This window comes from Tamandua tetradactyla, chromosome 17 (genome assembly GCF_023851605.1).
Source record: "Tamandua tetradactyla isolate mTamTet1 chromosome 17, mTamTet1.pri, whole genome shotgun sequence".
NCBI classification, from domain to species: Eukaryota; Metazoa; Chordata; class Mammalia; order Pilosa; family Myrmecophagidae; genus Tamandua; species Tamandua tetradactyla.
This window is the reverse complement of record NC_135343.1, coordinates 75,196,997-75,222,422: the sequence shown is the minus strand read 5'-3', so window position 1 is coordinate 75,222,422 and position 25,426 is coordinate 75,196,997. Positions and strand designations below refer to the sequence as shown.

Sequence of the window (25,426 nt, the reverse complement as noted above, 5' to 3'; positions counted from 1 at the left end):
GTGCCCAGACCAGACCCTTCCTTCATTTCCATCTGCCCCACTACCTGCGCTCCTCCAATCCCCCTTGCATGCCCAGTTCAGGTCACGGGGGGGCGCTCAGGAGGCAGGCTGTCAGATGGCTCTGAGGCACACGCAGGGGACTGGCTAGTATCTCACACCTTCAGATGGCTGCATTTTTTTAGGGCATTTTTTGTTTTGAAATCAAAGGTGCTATAATTTAGAGCATTTCAGACACTGGAAAAAGTGTAGTGAAATATTTCAGATCACTGTGGGAAAGATCTCTTTGGACAGCGGGCTTCCATGGAAGCCAAGCATTCATTTACGCCAGGGTCAGTTTAAGCTCAGGAGGATTCTTTGACCGACAAGCTCAGAATTTTCTAGAGAGAGGCACGAAGAAGTCCCTCCTTTTTGTTTGTTTCTTCTGCGGCTTTCAAGGCTGTGCAAGGCCAGTGGGTATAGATAGGGGTCAGCGGCCAATGTGAACTTGACCTCTGGGTGCTGTGGGTAAAATCTGCGATGGCCGGTCAGCAGCAACCTCCCAAAGCTCTGAATCCCTGGAGGGGCCCTGCCCACCAGCCCCTGCATCCCGGCACCTGGTCAAACAGAGCCCGGGTCAGTAACGCTTCCGCAGTGGATAGCCGAGGACCTAAGTGCAAGTGAATGTTCCCGTCGTTATTAAGTGATGCTCTAAAAATGCATTTACATTCCAGTGTGTCCTTTAGTGAACAATTAGATGAAGAATTAAAATTCTGCAATAGCGAAGAACCATCTCGTCCGCCTCTTCTTTCCTTTTGTTAAAGATCTTTGATGGTGTGTAACTTTCTGGTACTGAAAAAAAAGTTCAGAAATAAGTTATGCTGAGATAGGACCACTAGATGGCTCTGTTGATCAATTTATTGCCAGCCCCACCCCCTTCATTATTGAGCTTATTAAATGCAATGTACATAATTCAGGGCAGGATGGGGGGAAGGAGATGGCAATTTGTTTACTTGAGAAATATTTGTTTTATACTGTTTTTTCCTGGACAGTAACAGGAATAGTCTCTAAAAACAAGAAACAGTAGCAAAAGCAAAAACACTGAACTTAGCATAGGAGGCACCCAGACACCTGATTCCCGGGAGCTGGTGACTTCCCACTGAAAGCTGGCGTCCTAAGGAGTCCCCCACATCCCCCCGCTAGCAAGTGTTTCTGAACCTTTAATGTTAGCCGACCACCCTAGCTGCGTGACCTTGAGTAAGGTGCTTCTCTCTGTGCCTCAGTTTCTCCTCTAGAAAATAGGAGACATAGTGGAAGCTATCTCATAAGGCTGTCGCGGGGCTTCGTGAGGGGAGACGCGTGAAGTTTCCCCGGAGAGTGCCTGGAGCAGAGGAAACGTAGGCTGTCCAAGGGTCAGTTCTCGCCGTGGCTGTGGATTCCTCTGTCTTCGCGCTACATTGTCCAGGCCTCGTTCTCTTGCGAGAGGCCCGCCCTGATCTGAGGCAGGTGCCCACTGCGCAGTACTTGCCCATCCAGCTTATTTCACAGGTTTGCCCTGTCTGGGACCAGTAGTGTTTCCATGCCATGGAGAGTCAGGCTGTCACTGTCACTATTTTTAAAAGAGAGTTAGTAGTAATCAAGGGATTGAGAAAACCCCTAGAATGAGCTGAGACCCAGCATCAAGGGATTGAGAAAACCTTCTTGACCAAAAGGGGAAAGAGTGAAATGAGACAAAGTATCAATGGCTGAGAGATTCCAAACAGAGTCGAGGTTATCCTGGAGGTTATTCTTACGCATTAAGAAGATATCACCTTGTTAGTCAAGAAGTAATGGAGAGGCTGGAGGGAACTGCCTGAAAATGTGGAGCTGGGTTCCAGTAGCCATGTTTCTTGATGATGATTGTATAATGATATAGCTTCCACGATGTGACTGTGTGATTGTGAAAACCTTGCGTCTGATGCTCCTTTTATCTACCTTATCAACAGACAAGTAGAACATATGGAATAAAAATAAATAATAGGGGGAACAAATATTAAAATAAATTTAGTTTGAAATGCTAGTGATCAATGAAAAGGAGGGGTAAGGGGTATGGTATGCATAATTTTTTTTCCTGTTTTCATTTTATTTCTCTTTCTGAATAGATGCAAATGTTCCAAGAAATGATCATGATGATGAATATGCAACTATGTGATGATATTGTGAATTACTGATTATATATGTAGAACAGAGTGATTAAAAGTTAAGAATGTTTGCATTTGTTTGGTGTTTCTGGTATTTAAAAAAAAAATAAAAAAATTGTAACAAAGGTAAAAAGAGTTACTGAGTTTTTACAAAACTGCACATAAACAAATATGGATGCATTGAATGTTTGTCTCCCCCACCAGGATGTAAGCTCCAAAAGGGTAGGGATTTTGTTTTGCTCTCTGCTCTGTGCCCAGTTACAATACTGCCTGGCACCTAGGAGGGTCTCAGTAAACATTTCTTGATGAACGAATGACATTGAGAAAATGCTTATAATATGATGAAAATGTTTAAAACTGCCGTATAACGTGACCCCAATTTAACTATTTCCACATATAGATATATCTATATATGTATCTAGAGAGAGGGAGAAAAAAACCTCATAAGAAATATATGATAATTCTATCAGGAAATGAAATTACAAGTTTCAAAATACTTTTGATTTCCCAAACTACCTACAATGAAAATGTATGAAAAGAATTGATGGGGGCAGGGTAATGCTATCGAAAAGAATAAGCAGGCAGAATGGGGGTGGGGCATTGCAGTGGGGTGCTTGCAGCAGCTTGGGGTGGGAGTGTCCCAAGACTCAACCATGTGCTGCTCTCCCAGAGGCATGGGTGCCCGCAGGAGGCTAGGCCGCACTGCCATGGCCCTGTCCTCCTGGGGCCCCTCCCTAGGGCGAAAGCGTGGGAGCCCTGGAGGCTGGGGAGACTCCTGCAGTTGGGGGGGCTGCCTTGGCCACCAGCCCTGGGAGGCAGAGCAGACACGAGGCTCCTTGCAGGCCGCCTGTGGCAGCTTGGCTTTCAGGTCTTCTCTATATTTAAACCATCATCTGACTGGCCTGCTCTCACCCTGCTTGGAAGGAATTCCCTCCTATTCTCAGTCACAGCCCACGGCCACTTCATGGAGGAAAGCGTGGGGCTTGACTGTTGGCTCCAACTCTCAAGACTGAGCCTCCACCCGCTGTCTACACCCAACACAAAGGCGACACAGCTTCGCTGAAGCCAAAAGGTAGGTCAGAAGCTGCTTTTGGACTGCCCGGCCACTTAGAGCCACAGGTGCTCTCAGGTTTCCAGTTTTCATTTCCCTAATGCCTTTAAGAAGCCAGCAGTTCCGATGCAGCTATATTAGCTAGTACTGAATCAACTTGGCACTTTTGGTGTATAGACAAATCTCCAAAGGATAATTTTACTATCTTTTCCGAAGTCCCAGAGACCTCTGTTCCCTTTCCCTCCTTTACCCCAATAAGGCTGGATACACCCCCTACACATCTATACTGTGATGATATCACTAAAACACTGGCATTCTTCCGTACTGGCTGGCTGACAGCCACTGCCCCGGCGATCCCCGAATTTTAGCTCCCCATGCTGGCAGCCCCAGACCCCCAGCCACCCCCAAGACCTAGCAACAAAAGGGTTAATGCCTGGCACAGCATGGGGTCTCCAAGGCCCTGTGCAGTTCAAAGGCCTCTGCCCAATTGCTTGGGTCCTTTAGAATTTGTTGACATTATACTTGGCCCAACTTTTCAATATTTTTGAACATCATCTTTGAGACTGGCCCAAAGGTGATGGAAAAGAGAGGGTGGGCCAAGCAGAGGGCTGCAGGCCACGTTCCCCAGGGTCAGTGAAAACCTCCAGCAAACGCCCTGTTCACTCTGTCCTCAGCTGCGAACCAGAGCCTGGGAGGACCCCAAGAATTGAGGTTCGGAGCAAGTGATGTTGCAGCATGCTTTCCCACTCACCAGCCCACGGTCACCACCCCAGCCACGGCCGTTGTTGCAAAAGCTCAGGGAGTTCGGATGTGTAAACAGGCTGAAGGGGTAGCCAGCGTCAGGTCACGGCTGTGCCTCCCCTCCTGTACACAAGACCCCGCTGGCTTCCACCACCGTGCCCCGAGGCCTGTCTCTGGATTCGGGTCTTGGGCCAAAGCCCCTCCGCTCCTGCTCCCTCCTTGATCACTGTGACCTTTGCTTCCTCCCCTCCCCGATGGTGTGAAAGGGATATGGAAGTATTCTGACACTGGAGGAAATCAGTTCACAGCCCTAACTAATAAACAAGGTATAATTTTTGCAAAGTTTCTATTTTAAAGTTAGTTCTAGTTAAAGGACTGTACTGAGTTAGTCACTTTTTGCAAAAGTGTGGGGCCTCCCTGTCCTAGCGGGAGCTTTGCTGCCAAAGGCCCAGTATAGGCCAGTGTTTGCTGGACGTGGCTCAGAATGTGAGGTCAACTGCACATGGCAACAAGGGGATGGAAGGACGGACGGATGAAGGATGGCTGAGGGCACCCGGAAGCACTCACGGGCGTGGTGGCTCTGCTTTGTATTAGGAAAGGGAAAAGGGTTGCACAAAAAGCAATGCAGACAAGGCACCCGGGTCAGTGCAGGCTCCCTGCTGGGGCTTCCAGCAGCAAAGAGGCAGAGATCCTGCCTCCTCCCGCTGCTGACCAAGAGGTCAAGCGAGCTGTTTTCCAGCGGCTTCTCTAGTTTGATGATACAGCTGGAGGGTAGGGTCAAGCACACAGACCATTGGGGCCAGCCTGAGTCCAAATCCTTATGCTGAGACACACGAGCTATGTGACCTTGTGCAAGATACTCAGCTCAGTCTCTTCATCTGCAAATGGGAAAAAAAATCAGTTCTCATGACTCAGCCTTTTGAGGATTAAAAAAGTTAATACATGCCAGGCACTTTCAACAGTGCCAGGCACGCGACAGGTACTTGATAAATGTTAGCTACTGCACCAGTTTGAAAGGATGGGTGCACCCTAGAAAAGCCATGTTTTAATCCAAATCCCATTTTATAAAGGCAGCCATTTCTTCTAATCCCTATTCAGTACTGTATGCTTGATACTGTAATTAGATCATCTCCCTGGAGATGTGACTCAATCAAGAGTGGCTGTTAAACTGGATTAGGTAGAGACATGTCTCCACCCATTCCAGGTGGGTCTTGATTACTTTAATGGAATCCTATAAAAGAGGAAACATTTTGGAGAAAGGAAGAGATTCTGAGAGCAGAATAATGTAGCCGTGAGAAGCAGAGAGTCCACTAGCCAGCAACCTTTGGAGATGAAGAAGGAATACACCTCCCGGGGAGTTTCATGAAACAGGAAGCCAGGAGAGAAAGCTAGCAGATGATGCTGTGTTCGCCATGTGCCCTTCCAGATGAGAGAGAAACCCTGACCGTATTCGCCATGTGCCTTCTCATTTGATAGAGAAACCCTGAACTTCATGGGCCTTCTTGAACCAAGGTATCTTTCCCTGGATGCCTTAGGTTGGACATTTCTAAAGACTTGTTTTAATTGGGACATTTTCTTGGCCTTAGAACTGTAAAGTAGCAACTTATTAAATTCCCCTTTTTTAAAAGCCGTTCTGTTTCTGGTATATTACATTCTGGCAGCTAGCAAACTAGAATGGCTACTGTTATGACCTGCTTTATTTGACAGTGTGGACCTTACCCCTCACCATTCAGAAGAACCAGATTTCAAGAGATGCCCTTCCCAATCACCTGAAGATACCTCATGTGGGGTGGAGAGGCCTGGCCATTTTGTATTTGGTGGTTTTCTTTTCAATAGGTTGGCCCTGATGGGGGAAGTTTTGTTCCTTGCCTTTGTCTCAAGCCTTGAAGGTGGGCCTCATGAGTGGAATTTCCCTTTAGACAAAGCTCAACTGTCCACAGGGGTGGATTTAGCCATATGTGGGGGAGGAAGTGCAGCTTGATGCAAAGGGCATTTGGGCTTTGGCATGAGCAGAATCCAGTTCATCCCATCCTACCTGGGTGACTTTGGGCAAATTCTTGACCTCTCTGAGCCTTTGTTTTCTCCTCTGGTAGAAGAGGGACAGATTTCCCTGTGCTGCTGTGAGGAAGGAACGAGATAATGGACACGAAGTCACACAAACATGGTGGGTCTCTCTGGCCTTCATGTGTCTGTTGTCCTTTTAGAGCCTGATACTCCTAGATCCTCTGATATTCTTCATTCTTTGAGTGGGTATACACGTGTGTGTATGTGCTGGGGCGGTGGGGGGGGGGGGATGTGAAAACATCCATATTCCCAGGACTTGAGATTTCCCAGGACTTGAAAGGCAGCATCTCCCCTTGCCTTGCTCTCCCTTAAGTGGCCCTAGTCTTGGACAAACCATTGTTACTAAATAGAGTCCCCTAAAACAATTGAGATGATGCCATTCCCGTTTCCTAACACAAAGCAGAGGGCAGAGGGAACACACAGAGGCAGGCTGTGCACAAAATATGCTCACTGCAAACCTCAGCCTGAGACAGAGCCAACAACCCCTGCCCCAGTCCTCCCCTGGATTTGCAAGATAAAATGTCCAACCACTAAGAGAATGAAAGCACAAGACATAGACTGGGAAAAAATATTTGCCAGACACATATCTGATAAAAGACTTGTATCCTAAATAAACAAACAACCCTTTTGAAAGATGGAACACAAGAACTAAATAGGCATCTCATCAAAGAATATAAACAGATGGCAAATAAACATATAAAAAGATGGTCAGCACCATATATCATTAGGGAATCTCAGATTAAAACAGTAAGATACCACTTCTGAAACACCCATTAAAAAGGCTAAAGTCCAAAACACAATATCATCAAATGCTGGTGAGGCTGTGAAGCAACAGGAGTGCTCATCCATCACTGGTAGGAATGTAAAACAACACAGCCATTAGAAAACAATCTGGCAGTTTCTCACAAAGCTAAACACACTTAGCGTTTGATCAAGTAATCACACTCCTAGGTATTTACCCAATTGAGTAAACCCAAAAACCCACACATGAATGTTTATAGCAGCTTTATTCATAATTGCTGAAACATTGGAAGCAACCAAGATATCCTCCAGTAGGTGAATGGATAAACAAGTTTGAATCCCAAACAATGGAATATTATTCAGCTATAAAAAGGAATGAGCTATCAGGCCACAAAAATATGTGGAGGAATGTCAAATGAATATATCTAAGGAAAAAAAGCCAGTCTGAAAAACTAGTATATGATATTCTGAAAAAGGAAAAACTATAAAGACAATAAAAGACCAGTTGTCGCCAGGAGTTCAGCTGGTGGGGGTGGAGGGTCCAGGACATTTTTAGGGCAGTGAAACTATTCTTTATGACACTTTATTGGTGAACATGCGACATAATACATTCGTCAAAGTCCATAGAATTATACAACACCAAGGATGAACCCTGATGTAAACTATGGTCTTTAGTTAATAGTATAATTCTAACAATATCAGTTCATCAGTTATAACAAGTGTACTACATTAATGCAAGACGTTTATAATAGGGGAAACTGTCTGGCGAGATAAATGGGAACCCTGTACTTTCTAATGCACATTTTTTTGTAGACCTAAAATTGCTCTTAAAAAAGTGCAACCAACCTCTTGGGGGCTCCCAGCTTTCCCTGGAGTTGTCATTTCATTTGTTTGCTTTCAGATGGAATGAGGGTTAGGATTCTTTTGGAGTAAGATCTGGACCTAAGTCCATCTGGTTACTGGAGCCATGCTTGTGGGTGTTTGTGCAGAATGGAGCCCACCCAAGCCATGCCTTGGTTAAGATCCTGACTCAGCTTTCCTGGAGAGAAGGACAGGACTTAATATGACCTTGAACAGCAGCCGTGGGTATTTGCAAGATCCCTTGGCAATTGCCCCAGGCTGCACAAACCTATACTGAGCATGGACTTTTTTGTATTTTGATGGGGCGATGTTCCTTGCATTTTGGCTCTTAGGAGTATGAAGGTTTGGCCACAGTAATCACTGTGGAGCTTTAAATAACATCCTTGGAGCCACCTTCATGCCTGCACACTAAAAATAAATGCCTCTGGTTATAACCCATTGAAAACTATGAGTTCTGGTGCGGGGAGCAGGGATTCAGGAGGACCTAGTAATAGAAGTATCTCCTAGTATCCTTGGGATCCAGTAGAACCACACTGGATGTCAGAGGCCTTATACTCAACTCTGATTTGTAGAGCACACGGCTCTCATCCAAGATAGCAGATTATAAAGTGAGTACTCTCTTAAAAATATGTTTCCATTTTTTAAAAAACACACGGCTCATTCTCATGGACAAAATAGCTCCCACAAAGGAAATTTTCCATAAAGAAAGGGCTAAGCTATACTGGATATTCTATTCTGTAAGCTATACTGGATCTTCTATTCTATTGCATTGAATAGAATGAGTTCCATTCATTCATTCATTCAGTTCACAAACACCAAAGACAGGAATCTCCTTTAATAGGATTTGCCCCACAACACTTCTGGTTCTCACCTTCTGGTACCAACATGGTATTGTGTTCTTGCCTTTCTGTATCCAGAGAAGAACTGTGTCCCCTGCATTTTTTTTTTGGAAAATTTATAGGAGCTAATAGAGTAGGACTACATTATCATACTTTGCTCTCAGATGCTGTAATTTACTATGTGTCCATTGTTATATTTATGTCATTGATTTAATATGAGTTCCCCTTTATCATATTTCAAATTGACTTAAAAGCAAGGGGACCTGAACTTTTTCAAGCTGAGATAAAAAAGAAAATACTTAGTCGACTTGTTTATTTTGTCCTTTGAAAAGATTACGTTATCACTCACCCAGCGGTCCAATGGTTTTTAAATACAGTTCACACCCATGTCTCCATATGGTCCCCACCCCTTAAATGGGTTTGTTTGGCATATTCTCAGGGGTGCAGAGGTCTAGGAATTCTATTCCAGAGGGTCCTTAGAATTAAATGATTATCTGCACCCCTCATGCCTCCCCAAGTCTGAGCCACCTCAGGAGACAGAAGTGGAAAACTTTGGTTACTGGCGAGATGGGGAGGGTCTTGTGTGGTCAGAGGAGATTGACAGGAAGGTTAGGAGTCAAATTGGTGGCCAAATCACTCTATTATTCCATTTCCTATCCCCTCAACTGCCCTCCCTAACACCCCTTTCTTTTAAAAGAGCAAGTGCTAATTACCTTCTCCCAGGGCTGCTAGACACTGTCCTTGGCCTTCTTTTTGGTTGAGTATGGAATACAACAGATCCAGCTGGTGCTTGCCCTGGAGGCCAAAAAGAAGGCAGATGTGGTGGTGAGAAAGAGGCAGGTCCCTCTGGGCCAGCAGCTCCACCACTTCCTTTGTTGGTGGTGCCTTGAGAGCAGAGCCCAGGAGCCCTATTTGCAGCACATCCCACCTTCATTCCCGACACCCAGCCAGCAATGTCTCCACTTCTGCTGCACCCCATTTAATTAAGCCCAAGGGAAGCCAAGGACTTAACAGTAAGAGATGCCTTCACAATTTTGCACACAAAACCAGATTCCTACTGAAAACCAGGCTTTCTTTGAGGTCAGCTGCCTGATTTTTGTTTAGCCTACCCCCAATATCTTTTGTTCTCTTAAGAGCCCCCTGAAGAGACCAATTGAGCCAAATTCCTTATCACAGAGATGGAGAGCTGAGGCCCAGCCCGAGCAAGCTCTTGATCTCAAAGTCATGTCTTATCAGATGACAGAGATAATTTGCCAACCCCTGGTCCTGTTTTTCTGTAACATCTTCCTTTCTCTCCCATAGTCCTACCCTTCCCTTCCGTATGGTATATTGTTTGGAATTTTCTATTTCCAAGCAAGTCTGCCCCTGGAATGAAGTAACAACTCCCACTGCCCTTTGCAGAGATTATCATGGCTCTACCAAAGCCATCTAACTGGTTGGTTAGTAAATGGGTGGCCACATACCCACAATCTGAATGAGGCACTGATGGTGAAGAAAGAGAATTCTTAACAGTCCTAAAGAAAGCTGAGATTGCAAGCAAGTAGAGAAGTGGGGCAGACAGATGAGGTTAGGAGGAGAGAACCTGGCCACCAAGCATCTATAGATGGCAGGGCCTATGTAGCCATGCTCCCTGCCAGCCCGCAGGTGCCCTTCCTTTCCTGCAGAACTGCCTCCATCTCAAGGAGCTGGTGCTCTAGAGCCTCAAGCCGATGTGCAAGCTCTGTGGCACAGCTGCAGATTCGAGCTGGTGTAACCCAGAGCCTGCTAAGGAAATCACTACCAGCCCCTCCCTTCAAAAGGAGCATGAGAGGGTAGAGCTCTGAAGATTCAAGGAGTCAGAGCCATTGGCTCTTGTCATTTCGGGGGTTGTATAACCAGATTGTTTGTATTAAAAATATTCTCTAAAATATCAAACAAATCCACCAAATGAATGGTAAAATGAGATAAGCTTATCATTTGTGGATATAGAGAATTTGCTGTATTTCTCATTTCCAGAAAAGATGGTGAAGTTCAGGGCAAAGTCTCCAAGCAGGAGCCAAGGATTCTGGTGATGGACTTTTAGGGAGTCAATTTCCTTGACTCTCGTCACTGTAAGACCTCAAGATTAGCGATCAGAGCAGGAGCTCAAAATCCCGCATGACCCAAGGTTACTAGAAACCCAACAGAGGATCAAAAGTAACGAGAGGTGTAAATTATTTCACATGTGTTTACTCATACATTTCTGGGTTTTTAAATGGAAGACACTAGAAATGGTAGCTGGAGATGACCTGGCAAAGTGTTCAACCATTCACCCAGTTGGTATTCAAGTGTAAAATTAAAATAGAAAAACTCTCTGCCTCATTTACAGTGACTACAATTACGTAACAGCTATGGAAAGAACTGTATAGTAGGAACAGTGGTATAACATCCAGGAGGCTATTTTTATCAAAGAACCGTGTAACCAGAGCCCTGCACGGTGGAAGAGGGTTGGGGAAGGGTGCCCAGAGGGACAAGCAGAAGGCAAGGGGAGCAAGGAGAGAGACTGGAAGTTGGAGGAAGCTTAGTACAAATTGCAGTTTGCAAACTGCATTGTAAAGAGTAAGGATTTGCGTCTGAAGGCTTCAGCTCAAATTCCTGTTTCTGCACTTAACTGTGTGATCTCGGCAATTTACTTCACTTCAACAGCAAAGATGCAAAATCACCTCCATCCTGCTGGGTTGTGAGGCTTTATGAGATGGTGTATGTGAAAATGACTGGAGTAGTAGTGTGGGCTTGGTAGGTTTTATTTCCCCTTGTTGTTAAGTGTGTGATCTTGGATAAGTCATTTGATTTCTCAGTATCTCAGATTTCTTGTCATCTTAAGGTTTCTCTTCTGTAAAATAAAAAAACCCCAGAGCAAGGTGTGTTATGAGAAATTAGCCATGTTCGAAGCATGTAAGATACAAAAAGGAAACTCAGGGAGAAAGCGTCTCTACTTTTCTTTGACTTGTTCCTGCTGTAGCCGGTTGTTGAATGTGCCTTTATGCGCAATCCCTGAATTTCTGCTAAGGCTCAGAGCCAAGGATGCGAGAAGCTGAAAGACCCCAGAGGCAACCCTGTGACACCCCCCACCCCACTAGGAAAGCCCCCGATTAATGTGGGCAGAGGATGGCGGAAAGCAAGGAGCGTTGCCTGCGGCAAGAGGCGTGCGGAGGCTGCATCCTCTTCTTGAAGCCAAGTGACATGTGCTCCCTGAAGTTTGGGGTCAGTGTAAACCTACAAATGGTGCGCATTTCTCACCAGAAATCCCAATGTGCGGAAGGCCACGGGGGTAGTGCCCACGTCAGGGCTGGAAGGGAAAAGAGTGTCTGGAAAGCCTGCAGAAGAAGCCCCACCCGTCCCAGGCCTCCATGAGTCCGAGCGATGAGAGCAGGCGGGGAAGCCAACAGAGAGACACCCCCCACCCCTCCACCGGCTGCCGAGGGCCAGAGGCCACCTGATGGGCTCTGCAGCAGAGGGAAGGGCTGGGGGCAGGAATCACTGCCGTGGTCTCAAGGACAGAGCCTGACGGGGTGAAATGGGACACTGCCTCAAGGAAATCATCCACCCAAACCATCGGGGCTAGCAGAGCGCACTAGCATCAGACAGATCCAAACCAAAGCTACGGTTCCCTCCTGGCCACCAACATGCCACCAATCGGTTAAGGAAATCTTGGTCTCCTCTATCCCTGTTCCCTGCACCCCAACTCCTGAAGAGCTGGTGCCTAGAAGCTGGAAGGCGTGCCAGCACTCCTTCACTCCGCGCAGCTGGAGGCTGCTCTGGGAAACGATCAGTGGAGTTACTATTTCTTTTAAGAACAGGATCAAGTCTCAGTTACTGGGATGCAATTGTTCTAGTGACTCAAAGGGGCTCAAAAGTTATAGAATCAAACCAAAGCATCGTTAGCACAGCTGCTTCCCAAAAGGAAAATGGAATTTGGTGTAACAAAGTTGGGAAAAGTTACTGGAGGCAGCAAGACCTTTTACTCAATGAACAGAGTCCCTCCCAACTGGTAGACTGCCCTCTGGCTAGTGAATGGAGGGTGGTGGGATGTGATTCTCTTTAGGATCTCTAAATCCTGAAAGGAGGTAGCATGGCTCAGAGGAGGGAGCTGCGCTCCAGCTGTGTTCCAACATCCGCCCCATCCCTGACCTTGCCTCACTGTGTGACTTTCAGCAAGACACCAAAAGTCAGTTTCCTCATTATAAAATGGGCACAGCAGTGACATCTGTCATTTCCCACATAGGTGGTATCCCAGCAAGTGTGGGTAGAAGGCGGCTGAACTGAGACAGGATGTGAGAACGCATCCATAAGTTACAGAATGTTTCCTAAATGACAACATATGACTCCTAACTCCTCTGCAACTTGGTGGGAATGGAAGTTTCCAAGAAGTTCTGTTTCCTGTGGCCAGGCGCACACTTCCTGTCCGATGAGGACACACGGTCTTGAATGGAAGGGAGGACTGAGTCATGAGAGGGGGTCACACAGACACCCTGAGAGCCTCAGATTCTGGAACTGTCCGGCCCTCAGATCAAGAGAACAAATCAAGCTGCATCCGGTCCACTCTCATCGACCCCCTTCTCCGTAAGAGGAAATGCCACCATGCCCATTAAGAAAAGGTGGAGAAAAATAAGGCTTCTTTTAGAAAAGGCTTACGTATTTTAAACTTACATTTGGGTGTGATAGGTTAATTCTGATATTTTAGTAAAAGCATAGGTAAACTTGCTATATGAGTAGAGTTCACAACAGATGCAGAAACTCTGGGTTAAGATGGAATGAGCCTTTCTTACTGAATTCCTCTCCCGTACATAAGAAACTGAGAGAAATAAGCCAGGGGGGTATTAATTTAATGCTATAATAATTCAATATTTGTTGAATTTATGGAATGATCCTATTTTCAAAGAGCATTTGTCTGAGTATCCATTGATTCATCTTTTATTCTGTGCATATACATTGAAAATGATATGCATCTAGTGTTATTATTTCTAAGAGATGAGTTTTCTGGGTGATTTCTAAACTGTTTCTCTTTGTTGTGTTGTCCTTCATTGTTTGAGTTATTTTAAATGCCATGTATCACTTTTACAAAATCAATAGGGTGATTTTTTTTTTTTTACAAAAAATCCGGAAGTAAATATGTCAAGATAAATAAAAGTTAATTGATTGTTCAGATTGTGGATATCTGTTATTTTCTTCTTTGCAGTTTTCTGTATTAGTTAAAACAAAACAAAATAGATACATGGGATCCTTCAGTGGTACAGGGATAAATATCTTGCCTGCTCCACAACCTTTTTTTTTGTATGCTGAATGGTGGGGGGTCACATTTCATTCTTTTCCCATGTGAGTACCCCACTGCTGCAGCACCATTTGTTTAATTTTTTTTTCAAAGTGGGGGAAGTGCATGGGCCAGGAATCGAACCCAGGTCTCCTGCATGGCAGGTGGGAATTCTGCCACTAAACTCCCCTTGCACCCCCAACACCCTTCTTTATGGCACTGGAAACCTCAGGGCTTCAGAAAGTCTTGACCCTTTGCTAGACCTGCACAATGTTCACCCTCAACAGCGTGTAGGTAGAGTCTGGAGAAGAGTGTCTTCTCTGACGAGTACTGGCTCATCCCCAACCCCTTGTCTTGGAACCAGCAGCTCCAGAGAGACCAGGTGTGCAAATGGCCCACTTTGCATGGCACCAGCCATAAGGCACAAGTCCTCTCACTGCCCAGCAGAGCAAAAAGCCACTGCAACTGGAAACCACAGTGGAGGAGCTGGCCCAACCCAGGCAGGTCACACTTCACTCTGCAACTTCTGCTCTTTGCCCTGTCTCCAACCCCACATGTTCTGGCCATTTTGCTGACTGAGGGATAGTGAGAAACAGTCTGGCTTATGGGGTGAGGTGGGACTCCTAGCTAAATCCTCCCTTGTCTGAGCTGTCCCCTGAAGCCGTTGGGTTGGTATGATGCCCTGCTCCTCAGTCCCTCCTCCAACCTCTGTAAAGCTTCCATCTCTACCTGCACCCAGGGAGAAGCAGGGAAGCCCTGCTGGCTCCCCTCCTCCCCTCCATGCAGAAGGCACTGTGGGCCCTACCGCACACCAAGTGTGAATCTAAGAGCATCACTCACTCGTCTTCAGACAAATATCCTGTGTCCATCTGGCACCGTTTCTCTTCTTTCACAGCACATGGGGCTACCTGTGAGGAGCAACAGGAGCATGTTGGGAGACAGAGAAGGAGGGGAGTCAAGCACAGACACTGAGGCCAGGGCCTGCTGAACCTGCCCCCCACCCAGGGGTGAAGGCAGAGCCCAAGTATCAGACTAAGATGAAGAGGGACTGCACTGGTCCTGAGCTTGTTCCCACCAACTGGGGCACTGTTGAAGGAAAAATCTGAACTAGGGTACTCTGACCAAGAAACTATACCCTGATTTGGGCTTTGGTGGCTCCTGGATCATAAATCAGGAAACCTGGGATCCTTTGTCCTAATTCTGCACTGGCCATCTGACTCCTGCTTTCAGAGACTAGAAACCATTGTGCCTCCGTATATTACATGGAATGGGTTAGTATCCAGCTTTTGTTTTTCACCTCACAGCATGTTCTGAAGGTATAAGAGATAAAAGGTATATTCTGTTTGGGGAAAAACTGGCCCCTATGCAGAAGCTTAAACTTGTCAGGAGAGAACTTCCAAAAATTAGCAAAAAGATAGAGAATCGAAGGAAGGTAATCCTAGAAAATTTGTGTTGGAAGGGCCCAAATAGAATACTGGGCCCAACTTCTTTTCATAGAAAAGAATCATGTTGATGATCATGATGACTAATACTTGGTACTTTCCGTGTCCCAGGCACTGTTGTGGTGTTTAATGAAACCACCTGTGATGTGGGTGCTACCACAATCCTCATTTTACAGAGCAGAGGCACAGAGAGGAGGGATGACTTGGGGTATTTACTGACAAAGGAATGCAGATCCCAGGCCCCACAGTTCCCAGGTCTGTGCTTTTTCTGCCACTCCGGCGTGATCCCATAACAGGTTCTTGGGGCCACTGGGTATCCTGTGGGTTGGTCCAGTCCCTGGAATCTTGGGTGGTGCATGACTGTGGGTTGGAGGGATAGATCATGGGAAGAGGGCGTCAAGGTGTCCCCTGATCCCCAAAGGCCAACCTAGAGCACCCCAGAGCTCTCCTAGGGTTGGCCGGCCATGGGTCTGTCTTAGCTTCCAACTCATGTATTAGAGGGCAACAGGAAGAGATTCTTGGCCCAGCTTGCATAGACCATCACTTTTTCCAATAGGTGGTTTGGATTTGTCCTTACCTCTTCAGCGTGGTCTCCTAGATCAATCTCTACAAACGTAGATGGTTTCTGTGAATGGAAACCAAAGAGGTGTGAATGACAGGGGCTTGGATGATAATAGGGAAGAAAAGCAGAATTCTTGGGAAGGTCTGGGGTTCCTGCCCTTGGGGTCAGCCAGGATCAGAATGATTAACATGGGCTTACAAGATGCTGGCAGTGTTTAGGGAAGACTCCTGAGAAGCCTGAGTAAAGTGATGACACTAGTGGAAAGAGTGAGGTGTCCATGGGACCAGCTTCAGTATTAGAGTGAGAAGGAGGCATATTGCCTTCTGATCCCTCCCTTCTTCACCTCCCTTAGACCTCAGAGAGTCTCCTATGTCTCAGTCTTCTGAGAACCTCTTGGCTGCAGCAGCCCTTCCACTTCCATGCCAGACTGTGTAATTGAGCAGAACTTGGATTTTGGCTCCAAAAACCTATAGGGGGCCTCACTCTCTACATCATTGATTAAAAATTCATAGGGAATGTCAATAGCCTGAATGGCTCAGTGTATTGCTATTGTGAGGTCTCTGATTGGGAACCTTGGCTCAGCCCAGAATGTGTCTCTAATGGTAGAACTTTAGTCAATACCAATGGAAAAGAGATATTTTGGGGTGGGTAAGGGACTTTCAGATCCCTGGAATTACACCAAAGATGGCCTGCTATCTTTCCTGGCTTCTTGGCAAAAAATACGTCCAGCTGTTTCAATTCCCTACTGCATGATTTGGGAAGGAGAACAAAAGCCACCTTCCTTCACAGAGTGCCCTGTGAGAATTCCTAACATAGCACTGAAGTCTCTCTGGCAAAGCATCAGAGTGTGTGGCTCTGGGAGTACTTTCCTGGATCAAGGTCAAGTTGAGTTGTCACTTCATCTCAGGATCCCCCTACCCACCACATTTAGTTTATTCTATTTGATAACTTGGGATTAGGAGGTCCCAGAGACCAGGCTAAAAAGGCCTGGAACTTGGCCTCTGAAGTCTCTAGTGGTGAGGTTTGGCCCAATTCTACAGCATGGCGCCCTGTTGAGATGATCCCCTTGGATCATGTGTCCACAGCAAGCTCATTGGCAAGTAGGACTTTCACCTGGACAAGCCCCTTCATCCTACTTCTCTTACTAAAGTGAAAAGCTCTTGCCTCTGTTTCCAGGAAGTCATCTAGCTTTGCGGACTTCACCTCCTGTTCCTGTAACCAGAAGAAGATGCCAAAAAGGTAAATAAAGGCAAGACTATAATAGAAGGAGACAAAAGTGTTTAGAGATTAAACAAATATTGCCTGACCTTGGCCTCTTTGGAGCTTTTGTCTGTGCTCTCTCCTTCCCCCTGCTCCTCCTGGGCACTGGCTTCTGAGCCTCCCTTTTCATTGTCTGGTTGCACTTTTTCATTATCATCGTCCAACTTTTCCAAGGTGTCTTCATTCTGTTCTTTCTTGTCTTCCCCCAGGTTTTCCTGACTATAGGAGAAGTGGACAAAAATGGCACAGAATAGATGTCATGAAGAGGTAGTTGCAAACCAACATCGGGTCCTCCTCTTGGATCTGATTTTCCCTGTATCAGGTGTTGGGACCCTCTGAGACCAACATTTGAGTATGCAATGACAACCTTATGTTGGGATAAAGGGTCTGAACGTTAAAGACCTTCCTGGCATGGACAAGCCTGGCCCTCCTTATTCCCTCTGGTGACTCATTTGGATAACTCTGTTGGAGAAATTTATCCTTAACAAATTTACTTCCCAATTCTGGACTGGTGACTAATTTATTTACTGCCAACCAGAGTTTATTTCAGAAAGCAATGCCCACTCTTGCTCAAAGGGCTAAAATCTGGCAAGAAAACATGGTCATATTTGCAGCAGATACACAATTCACTCTGAGTAGACACCAAATGGAGCCATGAGAATTAATGGGTTTGGGTGGGGTCAGTGGCTGGTTCAGCTGTTACTCATACCAAACTGGGTGACGCCCTTCTCCTGTTTGTTTGGTGTGTTCAGGAACAAAAGCAAAGCGACGATGGTAGAGGACTTCTCCAATCATCATCACTGCACTGACTTCTGGTTGGTTGCTGACTGCTGAGTTTGTCAGCATGTGCAGAAGTGCCACCATAGGGTATGGGTCTTCCTGGCTCAACCTTGTCCCTTACCCAGGGTCATTGCCTTCCTTAACCCCTGCAGGGAAGGAATGCTTTAGTCTTGCCTTAACCTTTCTCTGATGCAAGAGGCATTTAACTCATCAGATGCTTTTACTTTTGGCAATTTTTTTGGTGACCCATACCCTCCTTCCTCTCCAGCCAAAAGGAGCCATCTGTTAACAGGGTGATTTATGGCTCCTGCTTTGTCCATAATGCTAGTGAATCATTTTTGTTAGTAGCTAAGAAAAATTATTGAGTAGTTCAATGACATTCTAAGTCCTTCTTCACGGCAGGAAGGTGGATGACTGGTAAACCAGACCCTTAACCTTCTTTCTCTGATACAAGGTTAAGGCAAGACTAAAGCTTTCCTTCCCTGCAGAGGTTAAGGAAGGCAATGACCCTGGGTAAGGGACAAGGTTGAGTCAAGAAGACCCATACCCTATGGTGGCACTTCTGCACATGCTGACAAACTCAACAGTCAGCAACCATCCAGAAGTCAGCGCAGTGATGATGATTGGGGAAATCCTCAACCATCGTCGCTTTGCTTTTGTTCCTGGACACACCAAACAAACAGGAGAAGGGCGTCACCCAGTTTGGTATGAGTAACAGCTGAACCAGTCACTGACCCCACCCAAACCCATTAATTCTCATGGATCCATGAGAAGGTACAGAGGGGAGCAGACGAGGAGGATGTGCAGATGCAGTGCTTGTGAGAGATGTGCGTGGTGGGACTACAAGATGAGAGCAATCCCAAAGAGGCACTCCCTGTCGAGACTGCAACCCCATGATCCTCTATTGAAAAGAATAAATTGGAGAGGGTGGGCGGGCCACTGTGGCTCAGCAGGCAGAGTTCTCACCTGCCATGCTGGAGACCCAGGTTCAATTCCCAGTGTCTGCCCATGAAAAAAAAAGAAGAAGAAGAAGAAATTGGAGGGGGTGCAAGGGTAGTTCAGTGGTAAAATTCTTGCCTGCCATGCGAGAGATCCAAGTTTGATTCCTGGTTCATGCACTTCACCAAAAACAAAATATGCAAGTAAAACAAACAAAAAACAAACAAAAATTCAACAAATGATGCTGCAATAATAGGATACATGGAAAAAAGAATGAAATGTGACTCTGTCATATAGCAAAAAAAAAAAAGAGAATAAATTGGTTATATTTACAGTATTGGACATCAAAACCTTGCCCAACAAATAAGACCTTTAGTAAGGCCCCGGTGGTCTCCTAGAGTAAGTCAGAGGAGAGTCTCTGTCAGTTTGTTGAGACTGTGATTTTTTGGCCAAGAGTCCAGATATCAACTCTAAGACCTTGAGGCTTTGGCATATTTAGATAGAATAGCCTGGAGGAAAGCAGATAGGCAGTGGAAAGGAGGAGAGATTCCTTCGCAGCCCTGAGGACCAACTCAGTTTGATCCTGATCCATGACAAATTACTTACTTCTCTAGATATGGAGAAATAGTCAATGCCTCTTGTCTGAGCACTAGAGGTCTTCTCAGGACACTCCAGGGTCCATTGGGGCTCTCCTAAATCTTGAAATTGATGTCTGGGTCTCCCTGCCCACATGCCACTGTCTCCTGCTGCCCTCCTCACTACCTCTACTGACACCAAACTCTGGAAAACAAAATACCCGCTCACCAGCTAGCATCATCTGCATCGTTTCTTGGGTCTTTTCCTTGATCTTCAGATTCTGAGGAGGAAAGAAGCAATGTTTGTCAGTGTCATCTCTACCTTAATTGTTTTAGTGTAAAAGTGCTGTCAGGTTCCCTGGAGGCTCCTGGGGCCTGGAAGCCAAAGGACTGCCCCTATGAGCTCCCACCCAACACAACCTGGCAAGACAGACCGGGACCACCCCCTTTTGTGTGCCTTAAAGATGTGAGGTTCTATCCTGGAACACTGATGATCCTAAATTATCAATTGAATGACTAATTTTATGGCTAAAGTGAATTTTGATTTTTTATCTTGATAGGTTCTTTTCCGTTTGGTAGCCTCAGGTTAAAGGACAGTGTTGAGGTGGGAAAACCCCACACTTTTAGGGTGACATTGCTGCAAGAGTCTGTCCACTTTTTGGGGGTGGGGGGAGTGGGGGTGCATGGTCCGGGAATTGAACCTGGGTTTCCTGCATGGAAGGCGAGTATTCTACCACTGAACCACCCATGCACCCATTTCTATCCACTTTTATAGTTCACTACTTTGTCCCTTAGACAACAGCCCAGGCTCAAGCTTCAGAACCAGGGAGCCCATTTCCACAGATGGGCCCCTCGCCTGTGACCAGCACAAGCTCACATCTTGCATATGTGCTCACAGCCCCTCCCACACATTAGGATCTCAGGAAGTTCTTTCTGCAGGACTCAGTGTTGCCACACATTCAATGGTCTCCACAATAAACGTTTAAGACCTAAGGGGATCTCTTGAAATTCCTCCTGGAAGCCAACAGTGGAGGAAATGCCATGCGCAGGTTGACCTATTCCTGTAGATTTCCTCCCCCCCCAACCCATAGGGGACAGCCGATAGTTGAGGCAGTGCCTCCAGTCCCCGTAAGATGGGATGTGAATCCACAGTCAGCTGGTCCACGAATATACCTTGGATCATGAATTTTTCCTGGTTCTTCTGAAGGGCATTGGCAGGATATTTTTAGTACAATCTTCTATTTTCCCAAGAAAAGTAAACATTTTTAACTTTGTTAGGATATCTGTCTCACGTGTAAGAGAGTAAAGGACATACAGTCAGTTTATTGGACATGCCTGAGGTTGACGGAGGTACCAGGAACATACAACTATTGTTCTAGTCACAGCCTCCCATTAAATAACTGTCCGATAAACACTTAAGAGAAAATTGCATTTCAGTGACATTTGCCTCATTAATCATGACAGTTTTCCATGAGCACAGAGGAAGGGAGTCTCCGGTTTACTGGTATGTTGTGTTTTAATGAAGCAGAAGCTTCTTTGTGTCCACAGAGCTTGCAAACCAGACTTTCTCCCTGGCATAAGATGCCAGCCATCCAGCCTCATCTTTCACTGGTTCCTCCTTCTCTAAAATGTGCCTTGCTGGGTTACGTCTTTGTGCATTTCTTCATGCTGTCTCTCTCTCCTGGAAAAAGGTCCCTCTCACCATCCCTGCCCATTCTCCCACACTGTCCTATAAGGAAATGCTGCTCTTTCTTGGTGGGCAGCCCTCAGCGGCAGCATTCTGTGACCTGCCTTCCTACGCACTCTAAGATAAGCTTTAACTGAGGAACTGACCAGGTTACACCCTCCTCAGCTGGAATTTACCCCACACGGCCCTGTAGTGTGTCATTTGGATACAGATCCTCCTTGGTCTTTGAGTCCCCTAAAGATAACACTATGTGTTTTTCATTCATCTATAGTCTGCAGAACCTAGCAGGTCTCCTTACCTTAGATACTCATGGATATCTGTTTATTTGTAGCAGGGAATGCTGTAGCAAAATCGGATGCTGCCCAAGCCACAGGCAAGCAGTTCTGAAGTTGGAAGCTCTTTGCAGAGCTGCTGGTGATGGTGGGTGGGGGGTGGTGGTGGTGCAATGCTCAAGTGCTTCAGAGATTGCTTTTTACAGTGACTTCAGAGAGAAAAGGCAGGAGGGCTTGACAGAGTTCACTCAGATAAGGAAGCCCCGAATGACTTTGAATCAAAAGGCTTTTAGTGGGGATTTTGAAATTAACTTCTTTTGGAAAATCTTCAGCAGCTCCCTAGCCCGTGTGTGTGTGTGTGTGTGTGTGTGTATTTGTGCATGGGTGTGCATATTTTAGAAGACACAGAGCTGTCCCAGACAGATCTTCAAACCTTGCTCCTCTCTATTAAATGTTTCTGGTAAGAAAGAATCAATGAAAGGAGAGACATGATTTTTTTTTTGCTCCAAAGCAGTTGCAGAACTGGAAAACATCCTGCCTTGTCCACTTTACTAGCTGCATTTTATATGATAATGTAAAATATAATGTGCATTTATAAGCTTTATATCCTTTCCCTTTTTCAAAGAACGATCTTGCATTTATCTGGGCTCCAGGTATATTGGAATGCTGAGTGACTCCAAAAGGGCTAAGATGATGACTACCCAAAAAGAAAGAGGGTAGTATTTGAAAGTGTGATACTAAACGCTATATAGGAGATTGAAAGATGGGGAAGTAAGATGCTCAGAAGTTTTGCTATATGACATGAATAGACTATTTCCCTCTCTGCCTCTCTTCTACTAAGATTTAAGTTATTTTCAAACCATTCACAGATTATTTTCTTTTGAATGTGGGGCTGTGATTGGGCCGTTAGAGGCCCACCTTATCTGGGTGACACTTCAAAGTCCAAAGAGAGCCTGAAGGTCTCAGATTGCGCAGTGACATCGAGGGAGGGGGCGAGCAAGAGGCATACGTCCCCAAATCGGCTTCAGTGATGTTCTCTAGGTCCTCAGAAAACGGGTAAAGGATTTATGCTGGCTGGGGAAAGAGGAGCCAGGTAGCTAGCGAATCCTTTTTTCCCACAGCTAAGCTGTGACAGAGGACTTGGGAGGGCTAAGGAACCGCCAGGAGATGCAACCTCATGCACTTGACAGCACTTTAAACCATGACAGCTTTGTCACCATTTGTCCAACACAAATCTTGCTTAAAGATATCAGGGGATTCCTTCCATCTACAGAGTAATCCAAGCCCGTTAGCTTGGAATATAAAACTCATCAAAAACATCTCCCCATCTAGCCTCTTGGCATCTCATTGTACTTTAACACTAGCCATCCATTTGTTAGCGAGGGCTCTGAAAGGGCAGCGGGCTCTTGGGGAAGCCCTGATGCAGAGGGGTGGATGGGTGGAGGAAGTCTCTGAGAAAGCAACAGTTCAGGAGAAAGTAAGGCTGAGCCGGCTGCAAAAGGAGGGGTATGCCATATGAGGTATGCAGTAGAGGAAGGAAAGGGCTCAGAGCATTCTGTGTGACTAAAGGGCAATGAGGAGTGTATATGAAATGAATTCAGCCAACATGCCCATTTATGGATTCGGAACGACTGAAATCTGCCTTTGTTTTTACTTTTCTCTCCTTGAACACCCTTCCAAGTTTGTCCTCCATGAGCCCGTTTACCTCCCAGGACTCAGCTCAGATGGCACGTCGTATGGCTACTCTCATAGGCCACCGCCTCATCCCTGCCCATACCCAATTAAATTAGCCATTTCCCTTCTGCATGGCTTCTGTACCTCAGCATGCTCTTATAGTTCCATTCCGCAATAGCCTGTTCCTGTGTCTACCTCCTTTTGATGGCAAATACTGTCTTAGGCATCTCAATATCTCTTGGTTTGAAAGCCAGTCTCTGGCTCTTAGCCAGTGCCCAATCAGTTTATGAGCAGTGAAGAAATGAGCCCATTGAGATCTGTCCTGTGTGAGTTGGCCAGGCAATTTTTATTCCTACAATTTTAAGATGTGGAAACCAAGCCTTAGCCTGGTAAAGTGAAAGGACTGATGGCAGAGCTTCCTGGTTCTTCTTTCAATATCACAATTGCCTTGTAGGTCACGCCAAAGAGCTCCAAGGGAAGGCTGAACATCTACAAGGAGCGTGTTCTCTGCCAACCCACTTTGAGGGTCCTGGTGCCTCCTAGAGTCGTGTGCATTGGTGTGGAGGTGTCTGCCAGGCTTGGTGGTACAACATGCCATGTGGAAGTCCATCTCCCTTCTGAATCTCCTCCCTCTCATTCCTCCACTGGTCTGGAAGAAAGCCAGTAGGTACAGGGTGGGAAAGCTACAGGAATTGTGGGAACTGAGACTTTCCTCCAACTCCTAACACTTGGAGTTCCAAACTTTTGGATGGCACAGTGGCAGGGCATTATGTACTTTTGAGAAATGCCCATCCATTCCCACTTAAAATCTTCCCTCCACAGACTTAGAAGCTAAATTAATTGGCTTATTAATTCCTTCTTTTGAGAATTTTGCAACTTCAGGGGGAACCAGAAACTCAGGAGCTGCGCTGCAAGGTGTCAGGAGGAAAGAGATGAGAGCAGGTGTGGTTCCCCTGCTCCCAGGGTGTGAAGGTCAAGGCCCAGCCCGGAGTCTCCCAAACCCTCTTCTCCTCCTCATCAAACAACAGATCTCTAGATTTTTAAATTAAGAGAAGAGCAACTATTTTGATACCACTGCCTCTTTAAATTGCCCTTAAGGCTTGAACAAGCAAACCGAATTTCCCACTGGGCTGTGTTTTATTTCCACATTTCACTGGCAACCTCATGAAGGGACATTTGCTTGGGTGGGACCTCCCCTGGTTAACTGGGACCCTGAGGAAGTAGAAACAATGAGGGCAGACTTTAGCTCTGCAGTGGGGGAAACTCATGATTGAATTAATCATTTCTGTATGTTTCTCTCTCAATCAACTGAAGGCCTGTTGCTTTGGGAAAAGTGCTGAGAGATGCTTAACTGGAGGAGCAGCTTGTATTAATGAATAATCAAGGTACAGTTCTATATATGGACTAAGATTTTTAAACATCAACCTCCACCTTTACCCACACAATGGCCCCATTTGGCATGTACAGAAATAAACCAGCATGCCAAACATTGACTGATATAAGGAACAAACCTATACCTTTTACAACTTGAAGTCATATTAGTGTCAATATAACTATAGGCTGGCACCTAAAGACCTATAGGCTGCCAAGAATTCATAGCCTTGCTCACTGGGTCAACCAAACCTTTGAGGTTTGTCTCAAAGGCACAATTATAGCCCCAGGGGCTTGTTATCTGCCAGAGAAACCTTAGGTATTTATAGGGTTTCCCTAAGCTTTTGTCTCCATCTCCTGCCTCTCCTCACATTCCTTTCCCTCCTGTCTTCAGTAGAGCTTTCTAACTGGGTCAATGAAAGAGGGATCATGGATGTGCTTGGAATATCTGTCCCCCAACACTTGAGCCGGACTGCCAGAGCCCCTAGGCTGATTCCTGGGGAGAAGAACCTTATCTATTTGTCTCAGTGTTCCTGGTGAGTGTTCCATCTAGAAGGGTTCATCTCTAAGACTCTCGTCTTTGGTCCTTAGAATTTTAAGCAATGGGTGGGAGTGGTGGGGGGCTGCAGAACAGATGCTGGGAACTGAGAAGGGTCACTAGGCAGTTCATTTTGCTTCTAATAGAAGCCAAGCTCTCTGAAACCCAATCCTTCCATCTTCTTCTCGGCCAGTCATGGCTGCACTCAGAACAAGGGACCTCCTTACCTAACTCCACTCGCTGCTTCTTGATGCAGCTTGGAGGGTCCCCTTTCTGGTGTAAGCCACCGACGCTCTTGCTCCTCTGAAGTTCGGCCACTTCACTGGCCCCCTTGGGATGTCCAGATGCCATTGAGGAGGGAGGGGCCCCAGGAATGGGTCTGTGCCTCCTGTGTGATGAGGTGTCCTTCTCCATAACCGTATTCTCTTTCAAAACTAAATCTTGGAGAAGAAGGATGTTGAATCTCAGAATAAAATCCTAGACAGATAGCATGGTTCCAAATCTCTCATGCGCTCTCTCCTCTAGGAAGCAGACCCAGGAGTGCTGCTGGGGGTGTCCACCTGTTGCTATGTGTCCCCTATGACATCACCACAAACAAAACCAG

The 25,426-nt window shown here is 46.0% G+C and overlaps 1 protein-coding gene across 4 annotated transcripts; it reads right to left on the bottom strand.

Annotated features, from left to right (window-relative positions):
* Positions 1-694: 694 nt before the first annotated feature.
* C17H13orf46 (chromosome 17 C13orf46 homolog) lies at positions 695-25,407 on the bottom strand. Of its 4 annotated transcripts, none has more exons than XM_077134968.1 (8): positions 25,050-25,407; positions 19,510-19,561; positions 17,034-17,205; positions 16,891-16,938; positions 15,742-15,789; positions 14,563-14,630; positions 9,167-9,248; positions 695-828 (listed from the first exon to the last, which is right to left on the bottom strand). In XM_077134968.1, the coding sequence occupies exons 1-7, from the start codon at positions 25,234-25,236 to the stop codon at positions 9,182-9,184; spliced, it is 642 nt and encodes a 213-aa protein (XP_076991083.1). In that variant the 5' UTR covers positions 25,237-25,407; the 3' UTR covers positions 695-828; positions 9,167-9,181. The 4 variants fall into 4 exon arrangements, with proteins under 4 accessions (XP_076991083.1, XP_076991085.1, XP_076991084.1 ...); XM_077134970.1 differs by lacking the exon at positions 695-828 and adding an exon at positions 4,505-4,826; XM_077134969.1 differs by lacking the exon at positions 695-828 and adding an exon at positions 5,985-6,066.
* Between the last annotated feature and the right edge of the window lie 19 nt (positions 25,408-25,426).

Bases quoted from the DNA above. Each gene is read 5' to 3' on its own strand.
- C17H13orf46 (XM_077134968.1), bottom strand. From the start codon at position 25,236: ATGGAGAAGGACACCTCATCACACAGGAGGCACAGACCCATTCCTGGG. The intron at 19,562-25,049 runs GTAAGGAGGTCC...TTTCCTCCTCAG, and splicing joins GAAGCAGCGAGTGGAGTTAG to AATCTGAAGATCAAGGAAAA. The intron at 14,631-15,741 runs GTAAGGACAAAT...TGCTCCTCACAG, and splicing joins TAGGAGACCACGCTGAAGAG to GTAGCCCCATGTGCTGTGAA.